General features: G+C 37.4%; 3 protein-coding genes across 3 annotated transcripts in view; 2 read left to right on the top strand and 1 right to left on the bottom strand.

The window, feature by feature from the left end:
- LOC125061239 (igLON family member 5) overlaps positions 1–14,429 on the bottom strand; it is a 126,261-nt gene that overhangs the window by 75,265 nt on the left and 36,567 nt on the right. The window lies entirely within an intron of this gene.
- On the top strand, positions 528–2,811 carry LOC125061241 (classical arabinogalactan protein 9-like). The gene is made up of 3 exons (XM_047666570.1): positions 528–632; positions 1,567–1,770; positions 1,954–2,811. The coding sequence occupies exons 1-3, from the start codon at positions 602–604 to the stop codon at positions 2,685–2,687; spliced, it is 969 nt and encodes a 322-aa protein (XP_047522526.1). The 5' UTR covers positions 528–601; the 3' UTR covers positions 2,688–2,811.
- On the top strand, positions 8,030–13,194 carry LOC125061243 (leucine-rich repeat extensin-like protein 3). Its single transcript, XM_047666573.1, has 4 exons — positions 8,030–8,146; positions 11,804–12,058; positions 12,422–12,702; positions 12,829–13,194. Exons 1-4 carry the CDS (start codon positions 8,116–8,118, stop codon positions 13,042–13,044), a joined length of 783 nt encoding a protein of 260 aa, XP_047522529.1. The 5' UTR covers positions 8,030–8,115; the 3' UTR covers positions 13,045–13,194.

Raw genomic sequence — 14,429 nt, 5'->3', positions numbered from 1 at the left:
GAACCGTGGAAGATTTCGTGTGTATATTCTACCTGCCTTTTTTATTCGCAATGCTTTATATCAATATCTAAGAGAAGCAATGAACGATAACGGAAACCCATCCACGACAAGCACCTAATGAGAGTATTTCTAGTTTGGTTTCAATATTGTACACTGGACGTTGTTTTAGAGAAATTAGCCGTTTTTTTATGTCCCAGGTCGCTGGAGGTATGTGGGGCCCACACCAGTATAGTGTATTGCGTACCCAGTCTCTGATAGCATATATCAGAGACTGGGTACGCAATACACACTAAAACAACGTACAGTTGCCACAAAGCCGCGTTAAAGAGGCACTTGGGTCACTCGTTTTTAACCGAGGCATATTAATCAGCCTACCAAACGATTGTTATAGGAACCCATGCCCAGGTTATCCATATTAACCACAGGCTCAAACCAAATCCACGGTATATATTAAATGTCATATTATCAATAAAATCAAAACCGTTTCTCAACAAAAATGTGTAAGTACGCATTCATTACCATGGTTGGTTAAATGAAATAATAACAGTGATTTTAGTATAAAAACGAAAAAAATTAATGTTTAAGCAGTAGGTCTACGGAAATGGGGCGTCTCACAGCATTGGGAATACTAGGTGAGTTTCCTATATTTAATTAAAATCGATTTTGACTAAGGGTAAGAAATGAAACAACGCCATAGCGTTCAAACACATGTACAAAACTCTGTACACAAAACACTCCCGTACAAAAATGTATGGGATTTTGACTATGAAATCAGGAGAGTTCGACAAAACCGTAGACCTAGCGTAGACCTAGTGTAGACCGAGCGAGACCCAGCGTGGACCTAGCGTAGACCTAGCGTAGACCTAGTGTAGACCTAGCGTAGACCTAAAATAATTATAATATTTTGAATACTTTGAACGAAGGAGTATAAAGAATACTCATAGAATATCAAGAATACATAAGAATCATTAAATTAAAAGGCTTAGGCTATTCTTAAATCGTCTGATTATGCGTTTATACAGTTTTTTTATGTGCGTACGGTGAAAGAGAGAGAGAGAAGCACATCTAGAGATCGAACTTTCGTAGGTTACCTCAGGAATGAGTGTTGTACGTAGAAACCACAAAGCCAACGGTGCTTATCATCAAATTTATCAAAAAATATATTTAACACGAGAATCTGTCCAATAACACTACACTACAGTCTTTATTAACTACGTTCTTTTGTTGCATTTGTTCTATATATTACTATTTAACACAACACTGACATGCACTATCATGTAGAATGATTAGAATATTTTAAACTAAACCCAGCAGAGCCTGTCGAATTTGATTTCCAATTTAACTGCCACGCGCCGCTGTATCGGCAAAACTTTTATAAAAATTATATTGGAATTTACTTATTGTGAGACATTTTTTTTATAATTTACATCTGGACCTACCCTTACGTCAACTACACTCTGCCACATATCTATTTCCGTTAAATTAGGCTGTAATCAGAAATAGATCATATTCTCTTTATTTATATTTACAAAGCGAATAACTAATTACTTTAATATCTGATTTCAGGTCTACTGGCATCTACACTAGCCGCGCCGGCTCCTCAGTTATGCTTGTCGTTGCCTCCATGCTACCTGCCTCCGCCATGCCCACCGCCATGCCCACCACCATGCCCAGAGCCATGTCCACTACCGTGCCCAGAACCATGTCCTCCACCGTCAGAGCCAGAGCCATGTCCTGAGCCATGCCCTCCTTGCGATAGGAGACAGCCAAGTAAGTGATTAGTATTAAACAGTAATAAAAAAGAGTTTTAACGGTAATTCAGACCAGATGGTGCTATTATGAGGCCTTCAGAAATTTGTAAAACTAAACATAATTGATGAATTTTTATTATTATTGGATTTAATTTAAACACATACTCTAAATTCATATAACAACATATATATTCTTTTATAGCCCCATGTGGTGATGGTCCAGTAAAGGTGGACGTGCAGCGAGGAGCACTAAATGGAGTCTCTGAACGACTTCGTAACTTGGGCTTCCAAATTGTCCAAGTACCCGGTGGAACCTTCTACGTCAAACCATCTCCTGATATTGTTTTAACCCCACCACCAATTCTTGTTCGTCCAGCACCACTTCGACCCATCCTTCCACCCGCTATAACAGTTCAACCCCAACAATTACGACCTATCACCCCACCACCAATAGTGGTACGACCGCAACCATTGCCTCCGATAAATCCACCACCAATATGTGTCAGACCCAAACCACTTTGCCCTATTCAACCTCCTACAATCGTTGTGAGACCACCACGCCCAAATCCAATCCAACCACCCCCAATCACCATCCGTCAGCCCCAATTACCACCAATAACCCCAACGCCCGTCGTAGTCAGACCTCCTGCACCAGCAAACATTCAGCCTCCCTCTATAATCTTCAGAACCTCAATCCTAGGATCGGGCGCTTCTAGCGCAGGAAGATCAAGTTCGATAGGAATCGATGAAGCTGGTGGGTCTGGATCGGCCTACAGTGGTGGTTACAGTTATGGTGAAGATGGTTACAACCCATGCGATCCATGCGATCCATGTGATCCATGTGATCCATGTGATCCGTGTCCACCCCCTCCATGCTACGAGCCGGCTCCATGCCCATGCCAGCCTCTCCCACCATGCCCTTGTTCTTGCCAATAACTTGCCAGTTCAATGCCAGTATTACGTTAATAACAGAAAATACGATTGCCCTTTCAAGGTACCTAATAGCTGTATAGAGCGATTGTTTTAAGACCAACCCACAAAATGCGTTAATGAGAAAAGACATGAGCGATGCCTTCTCTATGCGTACCATTGTGGATTTGCTCCTAGGAATGAAGAGTGTGATATGATAGGGAATTGGTTTAGATACTTTCCAGCGATTACTGGCATTTAAAAGGCATCTATTACCAACTTTATGCACATGATATTAAAGAAAAATTAGATTCACGTTTAAAGTTGGTAACAATATTGGTTTTGATCTCAAAACGCGCGTAAATGGACTGTAGATTAATAAGTACCCGTTAGCTATTTTGATTGTATGAATGTTTGCAAATATAGCTTTATTGTTTATATGTGTATAGTAAATAAATGTATAAAATGTAATGGCTTTTATTAATTACACGGGCCAACACAAAAGTTGACTGACTTTAAAATATACTATTTCAAAATTTTTGTAATCAAGAAAAAAAGACATGATAAAGTTTGGTTTTGTATTTTAGATAAACGATAGTTTTCAAAATCATTGGTTTTAATGTTTTAAGTGAAGATGAAACTATTTATGTTTATTTACACCTTCGTTGTGTATCACTTGAGTGCCATCTAGAGGACCTATGTGAACATAAAAACCCCTCTTTGATGGCGCGGTATTTTTTAATATACAGCCAAAACAGAATTACGTCGACATCGTTTAGATTTAGCACAACATACCGGTTATATTGACCAAAATCAAAGGTCCCGGCTGAATTCTATGTAGGTACTCAATAACATCGTCATCGGCTGTTACGTCTATCGGATTTTACGACCAAATATGAGTCCCTTCGATGTCGTTATAACAGAGTTTGACTGTATTAAAGTTAATTAAATATTATAAAAATGAGTGTTATTATAACTATCAAAACAACAAGCTTATACTAAAAAAAGGTGTTTTCGTTTTTGTGCATAATTAACCGAAAAATCATAAAATAAACTTTAGAACAAAAAAGGATTTTATTTTGTAATTATTATTATTTAAACATCAAAATTTAACTCGATGCAATAAAACCATTAAAATTAATTAGAATTTATTGTAACTATATGTATGAGTTAAAGGTAAGTTTTTCCCTTGACTGTTTAGTATCTTTCGTGTGGTTCGAAATCTTTTTCGATTTCCCTACAGCACCTATTAAAAAAATCTGTGGCGTTACAACTTCTTTAGATCTTGGCCTCAGATTTCTTAATGTGTTTCATGATCATTTTTAAATCTTATAGGCAATTAAATAATCAAAAAATAAAATAATAGATCAGTCTCCAGTGCCTGACACACGCCCTCGACTTTTTGGGTCTAAGGCAAGCCGGTTTCCTTGCGATGTTTTTCTTCACCCTTCGAGCGAATGTTAAATGCGCACATAGAAAGAAAGTCCATTGGTGTACAGCCGTGGATTAAACCTACGACCTCAGGGATGAGAGTCGTACGCTGAAGCCACTCGGCCAACACTGCTCATCACCAATACTCTTACTTTTTACAATCTAAAGCGATCTGTGGCATGTGTCATATATCCATATCATCTATAGTATAGATTCTATAGTAGTAATATTATAAAGAGGAAAGTTTTAATTAGTTGCATGGAATAGGCTCCGAAACTACTGGACCGATTTAAAAACTTATGTCACCATTGGAACTCTACGTTATTACTTATGAACATAGACAATAGAGTAACCCTAAATGTGAAAAAGAACAATAAACATTCCTAAATAGCGTACACTGCTGTAACTATTGACAGTAGAGCGATGTACTACAGCTAGAAGGCGTCAATATCTATAAAAACGTTCACAATACCAATTGTCTGAGAAAATCTATTTGCATTTTAAAGTATATTTACCGAGGAAAGCTTTAGGCTATAGAAGGCTATAGAGACTGAATTAATGCGGGTGGAACCGTAGAGCACAGCTAGTTAGGTTACAAAGCTGTGCTGTCGCATAAATTAACATTCAGAACGGTATTGTTTCTGAAAAAACATATTCTACTTGTGACAGATTGTATCCTCTTGATTTGAAGGCTATATCAACATCTTTACTAAACAATACTAACGAACTAGCGCGTGACTCGAATATCTCTAAATAAAAACCTTCAGGGAAGTGAATTCGCTATAAACTACCACTAGTTCAAATGGTTTCTTCTTTTTATGTGCGGAATTAACACATGCACAAACGTGAGGGAAATATCGTGAGGAAATCCGGACGCGTCTGTGCCAACAATCGTCAGAAAGCTATAGAGATTACAATTGAAACTTCTCTCATACCTTAGAAGGTTACAGCCTTGCGATTCTGTAACTCACTTTTCGAACTCACACAGCGGTTTTCGCATCGGCGGTCGCACTCAAATCAGTCGTGAAGCAGTCATTTTATGATTATATGGCATTCTGAAAAGGTGGGAGCTTGTAGTTTATTGTTTATCAGAATGGCAAATCATAAAATGACTGCTTCACGACTGATTTCAGAGCGACCGCCGATGCGAAAACCGCTGTGTGAGTTCGAAAAGTGAGTTACAGAATAGCAAGGCTGTAACCTTTTAAGGCATGAGAGAAGTTTCATTTGTAATCTCTATAGCTTTGAAAAGGTGGGAGCTTGTAGTTTATTGTTTATCAGAATGGCAAATCATAAAATGACTGCTTCACGACTGATTTGAGAGCGACCGCCGATGCGAAAACCGCTATGTGAGTTCAAAAAGTGAGTTACAGAATCGCAAGGCAGAACTTCATATGCATAAAAGGCGAGTATGTCAACGAACTATAATTCCAATTAAAAGCGACGCAGATTAAAGAGTATAATTAGTTATAGAAAAATTAATAGTCACGCGATGTTCTCTCGGTTCTGGAAACGTTCATAATTCAAATGTACATAAAGAAAAGAAGAATTAATTACGAAAAAATAATTTGTAATGGCTATCTTTTCTTTTCCGTGATTTTATTGGAATTGATGCATACATCTGTTATGAGAATTCCTTCACTGCGCAAAGTATGAAACCACCACATTCACAAATTTGTTTACATGTAGTATTTAAATAATTATAAACAAATAAATGGCGCTACAACCTTTTTAGATCAGGACCTCATATTTCTGTATCTGTTTCATAATGTTGTCAATCTAACAAGCCTGACACACGCCGTCAACTTTTTGTGACAGTTTCCTCACGATGTTTTCACCATTCGAGTGAATGTTAAATGCGCACATAATAAATATAGTTAAAAAAAATATAAAACACGCTTTTAAAGCACATCAAACTAAAAAGTGAAAAATAATTCCTAATTTAGGCTGAAAATGGTAATTTTTCTAAACTATATTTATTTTCCACTTTTTAGTCCTAGCAGCAATACGTGTTGTCTCAATTTAATCGTATTGCTTTGTGGACTTAAAAAAAATTTCATTGTTATTTCGAGATAAACTTATGAAATTATTATATTGTCGCTGATTCTTTATAAGTGTACAAAGTTTGAATTAAACCTGTCCGTTTAAAGTGGGTCAAAATCGAGTCCGAAGGATACATACATACATACATACAAACAGGTGAAGCTAATATAAAGCGTGTAAAAAGATAGTCAATTGATGCACAGCCGGGGCTCGAACCTACGACCTCATAGATGAAAGTCGCAGGCTGAAGCCACTAAGCGAATACTGTTCTATTAAGATAGAACATATAGATATAGAATTAAAATCCCGTAAGGCATTAAATCACTTAACTGCAAGCCGGTCCCAAAACTTTATAATCCCAAATATTCATAAAAACGATGGTAAAACCTGTCTTTTAAGCGACTTAACTTTTTAATTATTCGAAAACTCAGTGTTACGGTATTCTTAAATCATAGCTGAATAAGTTTTAAAAAACTGTCAAGTCCATGTTTTGCCTGCTTCAATAGTGGTACGAGTATAACATAAAATTTATGATACACTTTGACTTAAACCAAATAGTTTATTCGAACTACAGCCTTGCGATTCTGTAACCCACTTTTCGAACTCCCTTTCGAACTTTTTTTACACGCTTTATATTAGCTTCACCTGTATGTATGTATGTATGTAACCGACTCTTTCGGACTCGATTTTGACCCACTTTTAACGGACAGATTTAATTCAAACTTTGTACACTTATGAAGAATCAGCGACAATATAATAATTTCATAGGTTTATCTCGAAAAAACAATGAAATTTTTTTTAAGTCCACAAGCAATACGATTAAATTGAGTCAACACGTATTGCTGCTAGGACTAAAAAGTGGAAAATAAATATAGTTTAAAAAAACTATAACACACGCTTTTAAAGCACATCAAACTAAAAAGTGAAAAATAATACTGGTATTATTGTGAAAAACCCACGCTTTTTCACAATAATACCAGTATTTTTTGTTCATTACCATTTTCAGCCTAAATTAGGAATTATTTTTCACTTTTTAGTTTGATGTGCTTTAAAAGCGTGTGTTATAGTATTTTTAACTATATTTATTTCTTCTCATTTTCAACCCTTACGTACGAACACCCCCTCGCAAACAAACAGATAAACATACGTACATTATTAAAAATACGTAGGACATGGATGCTTTCAATATCTGACGCGCTCGATATGTCCATGCAACAGTTTTTTTTTACATTTTTGAGAGTCTAAAGCCGCTCCCCCCACCGATGAAAAGGTATACATTTCATATTTATTTTTTCTTGTTATTATATAAACTTCGCAACTCAATAGGTCCCTATGAGGCTCGAGTAAATCCCCATTTAGCATCGTGGGCCCCCTACTATTGTAGGTTATGGGTACTTTTAATTTGTCCCTTCTCTAGTACCTTCTGAAATTGATCCACGTATGTCCAACAAGGCCTACTCAACCCGACTTCACCATCCACGCCTGTCTTGTACATCATACTTGTTAACTGTTTTTTCTCTTTATAAAAATCCAAAATTTACAAATTTTCTCCTGTTTAGTAGGCCCAAAAATATATTAAAATAACTGTAAAAAGAATTTTGTTCTTATATAGATTAAAAATAACCGTATATATGAGAATAATGACAAAATCTTATCAAAGATGTGTTACCTAGTACCTAAATGAGTTACTTGATTGGTTGAAGCATTCTCTAACATTCTATATTGATATACATATAACATTATATATGTTTTTTTTTAGTTACTATTTCAAGTATGATTATTGCAGCTAATATTGCTCAAGAGTTATTAGTAAAATAATTTTTCCGATAAATATTTTTAAATCCAACATAACCGTGGTTAATTTGTTTTTAATATTTTTTCATAACCGCGCACAGTTTTGTTCCGACATTGATTTTGTTGAAAATATTTTTATTAATTTCGTATATAAAATCTGCATCACGTAATTTATCATCAGACGACCATGGCGAGGGGTGTGTTGCAGTGGTTTTCTGGTAAATATTACTATTTTAATATACATACATATTTTGAATTTAAATAAATAAATTCGCTATAATTTTAGTCAATTTGCACTTAGAATATTGTATACTAAGTTATAGATAGTAGATCTATATAAAATAGCTACAGTGTTGGTCGCACGCCGCAGAAGCGTCTCATCCTTGAGAGGTCGTAGGTTCAATCCACAGCAGTGCACCAATATACGTTCTGTCTATGCGCAATTAACACTCAACGTAAAGAAAAACATTATGAGGCCCAAAACGTCGACGGCGCGTGTCAGGCGTAGAAGGCTGATCACCTACTTGCCTATTAGAAAAAACAAATGATCTCGAACCGCCACGGCAATACGCTCTAACGCATAATGACGAACCTCGGTGATCCAAGTGGTAGGTATTGCTGCTTATACTTCAATGTGGTAATCAGAAAGCATTGTGCGGGCCCCATATGGACTGACAAATTTACCTGGTACAATCCGACAATTCTCAGGCAGTGGCGTGGTCGCTGTCAGGATTTCGAGGACTGGAAAGACTGGAGGAGACTGTGTCTTACGACGCAGTGTGTTTTAGCCGGTACCGTACCTCGATGCGGCTGCTCTTAGCGAAGCGTATTGATGAAGGGCCGAAGGGAAAGAGGGAGCAACCCCACGTTGGAACTAGTAAACGCTTAGCGAGCCTCTGAAAACAAATAAATGCTAGTGTGGGCGACCCTTCTGGCGCCAGTGCCGGTCAATTTACCTCGGACCTCTGCTTCAACGTTGTGCAAGGAGGTGGTGGGACCATCTCAGCTACCGACTCGTGCCGATGCTGTCCGAACACGGATTCTTTGGTATCTGGAGAGAGTAGTAGGGCGCAGAGAGAGAGAGTAGGAGCCACCAACCTGCCACCACTGTGACAGAGACAGCCTGGACGAGGCCTTGCTAAGGGACTGCCCAGCATGGGAGGCGGAAAGAAGGCCTCTGCTAGATGTACTCCAGGGTGAGGTTGCAAGCCTACCAAAAGCAGTAAAAGACATTAAGTGCTGCCAGTGACGGAGCGTGGAACATTTTTGTTGACGATTCGTCAGGAACATGAATGCCCCATTCGGGAAGTTAATGCCCCAGTGACGCATCGTTTTGTAACAGTTGTCAAAGCTATTAAAAATCCTAACTCCGCGTTAAGCCGTTTGGCACTGCGCCAGTTCTAGGCAAATTTGGCAAATAAATGACACGGAACACTGACTGATCATGGTAATTGCATCATTAATCTAACATTTCTCCATTTAACATATTTGAAAACTAACATAAACTCTAATAACTTGACGTTTAACGCTTAAATAATATAATATATATCAAGTACATAGATAATGTTTTGATTTTTAAGTTGACAGTTAATTTGTATATACCTTATCACTGTTTTTTAAAAAGTTATTTAACGGATAGAAAGACACCATAAGGTGAATTCAGCTGCCCGATAAAGTATATCCCAACTAAAACGGCTTTCAAGAAAAGAGCATACTAAAAAGCCGCAGGTTAGTACGCAAAGTACGTAAGTACTCGCGAGCCTTATCGTGGAGTCAGTGTCCGTGGGCGGTATCACATTTATATATATACTCGGTGAATTTCGTATTACCTACGACCTGTCAAAAATTTACAACATTTTTTTTAAAAAGACCATTGTGATCGAGCTTCATACGACAGCTATGAAGCACATATTACTAAAGACATCTTTAATATATGACAAAAAAGTGACATTTTTTTTATCTCTCAAAAGACATCAAATATTTCTCAACTAAGAACCAGATTTATTGGAAAATTGAATTGTCGTATTAAGTATTTTTCTATACGTATTTATCTTTCCCACTTTTCATGAACTTCCATAAATATTTCATAATTAGCCAAATCGGTCCAGCTATTTTCGATTTTTAGCAAGCGAACAGCAATTAATTTTTATATATACATAAATGAGAATCGATTACATTTGATATCTGTTTTGGTTTTTTTACGGACGCCTGCTAATAGTATGCCAAAATGTTTGTGTGAGCAATTTTCAATAATAATACACATGAGTTAGTGAGGCTCAATGTTACGATTTGTAAACCTATCTTATCTAACTTCAGGACATTATTATATATCAAGAAAAAATAATAATAAGCAATTAAACAATTTTTGTATATGGTAATGCAGCACAATAGTTTTCTGTTTGAACTTTACGATCCAATGGCTCATACGAGTTTTATACGTTTAATAATCACAATGTAGCGATTATTCAAAATTAAATAAAATTGAAGATAAGTAATTTAATCCAATTAACGCTCATGACATAGAAGTTAAACAAAATAGAATAATGTTGAGAATCTGTCTTGGTGTTTTCAAAGCATTATGACTGTTTAGTGCCAAAATATAGTTGGGTCCCGGCCAAATATACTAAAAGGCTTAAGGCCAACTGTATAATCCTTAAAATCCTCAAACTCCATTATCAAATCTACAACAATGTGTTTTGTATAGCATATTGCATGATATGAAAAGTAGTACCGCATCTCTCTACTTCCATTTTATACCAAGAGTTTACTATTTTTACGGCCCGTAGATTTTTTAATTATTTATTTTACAGAACATTACAATCATGGTAAATTGCATTTGAAAACCGCTGTGGTTTTAATAATATAACAAAAGCAGTCAGGAGCGCGACAATTGCATATCAAAACCACTTGTTTTTTAAGCTATTGCATAGATTTTATCGCGGGGTTTAGCGCGGCGACCGAATCAAGAAATTCCGTAACGATAAAAACCTTACACACGATGACGTAATATAGGTGCGGCTAATACGCGTTAGAGTGGGACAGAACGCATACTGCGCATTCCCATCTCTCTGACGAGATCGGTGACGTAGCGTGAGCGCGGCCGGTGCAGCCGGTACGCGTTAGAGTGAGACAGACTATACAGGCGTTTAAGTCTGAGTCTGGTAGAGTGGTAGATTGAAATAATATCAAAGAAAAAACTTGAATTAATATCAAAGAAAAACAAATACTACATAAATAAATAAATAATTTTAACTGCATAAGTTGATAAAAATGCTATGCAATAGCTATACCGCGGCAGTCCCCGAGTTCCACACGTTTTTTTTTATGTTTCTTAACGTTAAGCTATCTAATAACTGACCGGGATGTACATTTTTTAGCCGCGGTAGTAAATACTTCAACGCTATCTAGACCATAGACGTTTGCTCTGGAAGTACCGAAGTTTAGTTCCAGCTCGAGTCTGTTTGCTCAACTCGATTTTTTACTTCATCTAGACATTGGAACACAGTAATGAGGTTCTTCTTTAGGAAGTTGATTCGTATTGACTTCAAAGATAAATAGAACACTGGACTCTATACGCACAGTACCAAGCCGTGGTACCATTAGTCGTGGTACATTAATTTAATGAACCTCACGAATTAAAGTCAAACGTTTTTCTACATAATGTCCAGTCCCTTCCGACCTTCTCCTGTTCTTTCTCTTGTCACCTGCTGGTTGTATGTTTCTATCAATATTTGTAGACATTGATACGTTTATGACCGGTGATAGGACAGGCAACGGTGATTATCTAATTTAATTACATGTCACAAACAAAATATGAATGATAAGATTGGAGTTCACCCACTAAATTGTTATTATAACAAACATGAATATTTCAGTTCTCCTAATCGGTGCGGCACTAGCACAGCCGGTCCCGGATCCACAATACCCATGTGATCCCTGCGCGGACCCGTGCGACCCATGCCCCGAACCAGAACCAGACCCATGCGATCCTTGCCCGCCACCATGCCCAGACCCTTGCGACCCATGCCCTCAGCCATGCGAGCCATGCCAGGAACAAGGTGTCGTGCAGATCAAGCCGTGCAACCCTAATGGGCCTGACGTGAATTATGTCTATGGTCGTGCACCGTATGGTATGTAGGAGGAAATGATGTTTATAATTTAAAAAAAACACAGTAATCCTTATAACACGGTAGATTGGATCCGCATTATAGAAAAACACGTAAGAGTATTCCCGCATAAGACGCTTGTAAACTATGATGAACGAAGTAAGTGCGTACAAATAATTATAAATGTCACAGTACAGAAATATAGCGTGTGAAACCCCACGCGTTATATGGGGGAATTCCCGTGATATACGAGGGACTGAAATCGATGAATGAACGCGTTATAAGAGTACCGTGTTATAAGGAGGGTTACTGTACTTCCATACAATCTCTGAAGTAAAATGTTAACACTCTTTTGACATATCATCAAGCATATCTTAATTATTTCAGGCTCAGTGCTAGTAAAACCGGGGCAAATACGTTTCCCCCGACCAGCACCAATTGTGGTACGTCCAGGGACAGTGACGCCACCAAATCCTCCCACCATATTTGTCAAACCTGCCCCAGTGCAACCACCAACACCGGCACCGATATACGTCAAGCCACAACGAGTGCATCCACCGACGCCCGCACCCATTACTGTGAGACCTGCCCCCGTTTACCCCCCAAGGCCAAGACCCATTCTTGTAAGACCCCCACCGGTTGTGCCTCCTAGGATACCACCGATCAGAGTAAGTATAACGAGATAATTGTATATCTAACTTGGGAAAGTTTCGTGGTGGGATAAATGCGCTCGCGCATGTACACTTATTATATAAATATCAGAAAACTACAAACTACTAAAATCTTCATTCCAGGTACAACCACAAAAGGTCTGCCCACCAACACCACCCGCTCTCGTGGTCCAACCACCAAAACTAATCGTCCCACAACCCCCCATCATCTGTTTTAAGCCAAACCCAACAATACCAGTGCGAACATGTGGTTGTGCACGCATAAGCCTATACAACCCATGTCCACCACCACCTCCACCATGCGAACCACCACTCCCACCATGCCCCTGCCTTTTATAGATATGCCAAATCAAAGCATTCACTACTGAATATAAGTTCCAATTGACCTCTGCACACTAAATGGCCGATTGAACAACATGCTTCCACCTTCTGTAGAACGCAGAACAAGAAATTACCTAAGGGATCCAATATAGCAAGATCTAAAACTGGTTATAAAGAGAATAGATAGACTATTTCTGCTCTATTAATAATAGACTATTATCGAAACGAAAGCAACTAAGTAGCGGGCTTGCAGTTGTGTGTGTAAAAGTGACACCTGACCACAGCGTATTCCTATGTGTGTGTGCGGTCAAAGGAAACTGATATTCATTAAATGTTTATATTATATATTATAGTATTTATGAGGCTATGTTTGTAAATGTGTGATGATTGAAATATATAACGGGTATTTTTGCAAGAATCGTTTTTTTACTCATACATACCATTAAACTAGTCATAGATTACGACTCTCGTCTCGAGATTATGGTTTTAATCGATCGTGAATAACGAAAATAAAATGTTTAGGATTACTAAGAAGCGTGCTTACTCATATTGAAGTGATTTATCTATAGTCCAGCGTAATTGAGAGAAATGTAAAAGCAGTATGTACCTAGATGAAAAATGCTTAAAAAAAATATATTGAACTTTGATACCCTAAATTCGAATTACAAACTTCAAATTTAATCCAAGAAAATTGTTTTTTTTTTCAAATAAAATGTAGTAAACTATGGTTATTATGAAGTAACTTCAACAAACTCAAACAATTAACTTTATTCATATAGGTAAACAAGTACACTTATGAACGTCAACAGAAAAGATGTTTAATTGATTCTAAATTGACATGTACTATGAGTTCGCAAATCAAGGGTGTAGAGCGTGCAAGAAGAACCGGCAAGAAACTCTCCGCCACTCTTTTTAATCGCTAAGTTTTGAGTCATACAAATTGTTTAAACTGGAGCAAATAAATCCCAGGATTAGGATCATTTATATATTCGTCAAATTTATTTTATAGCTTTATTGATTCATTTACGTTTTACGAGAGCTTTGAATTTATTCAGTGATAATTCTCTATTGCGCTTTGTGTGTTGTATATGATACTGTATATAAACAAGTTCAAGAACTTTTCTGGAAGATTCAGGCTTGACTCCGACTCACATAAATTATCATTTCAGACAGACGGTAATCATACTTCGCACTTAGTCCCGTCATCAGGGGCTTGAGACAAAATCACTTTTCGCCCCACTAACGCCAAACTAAGTTAAAAATGGTCACGTGACATAGCGTGAGCTAATGGCATTCCCATACAAATTCGTTTATCGTGAGTGGATCACGCTTGTCAAAAAGAGATAATGACTCCATATACTCGTACATACAGTATGTTACGTACTGAATTTTTTCATAAATCG

The sequence above is a fragment of the Pieris napi genome, chromosome 23 (assembly GCF_905475465.1).
Source record: "Pieris napi chromosome 23, ilPieNapi1.2, whole genome shotgun sequence".
NCBI classification, from domain to species: Eukaryota; Metazoa; Arthropoda; class Insecta; order Lepidoptera; family Pieridae; genus Pieris; species Pieris napi.
The sequence above is the reverse complement of the archived record's forward strand: the minus strand, read 5'-3'. Positions and strand labels throughout refer to the sequence as shown.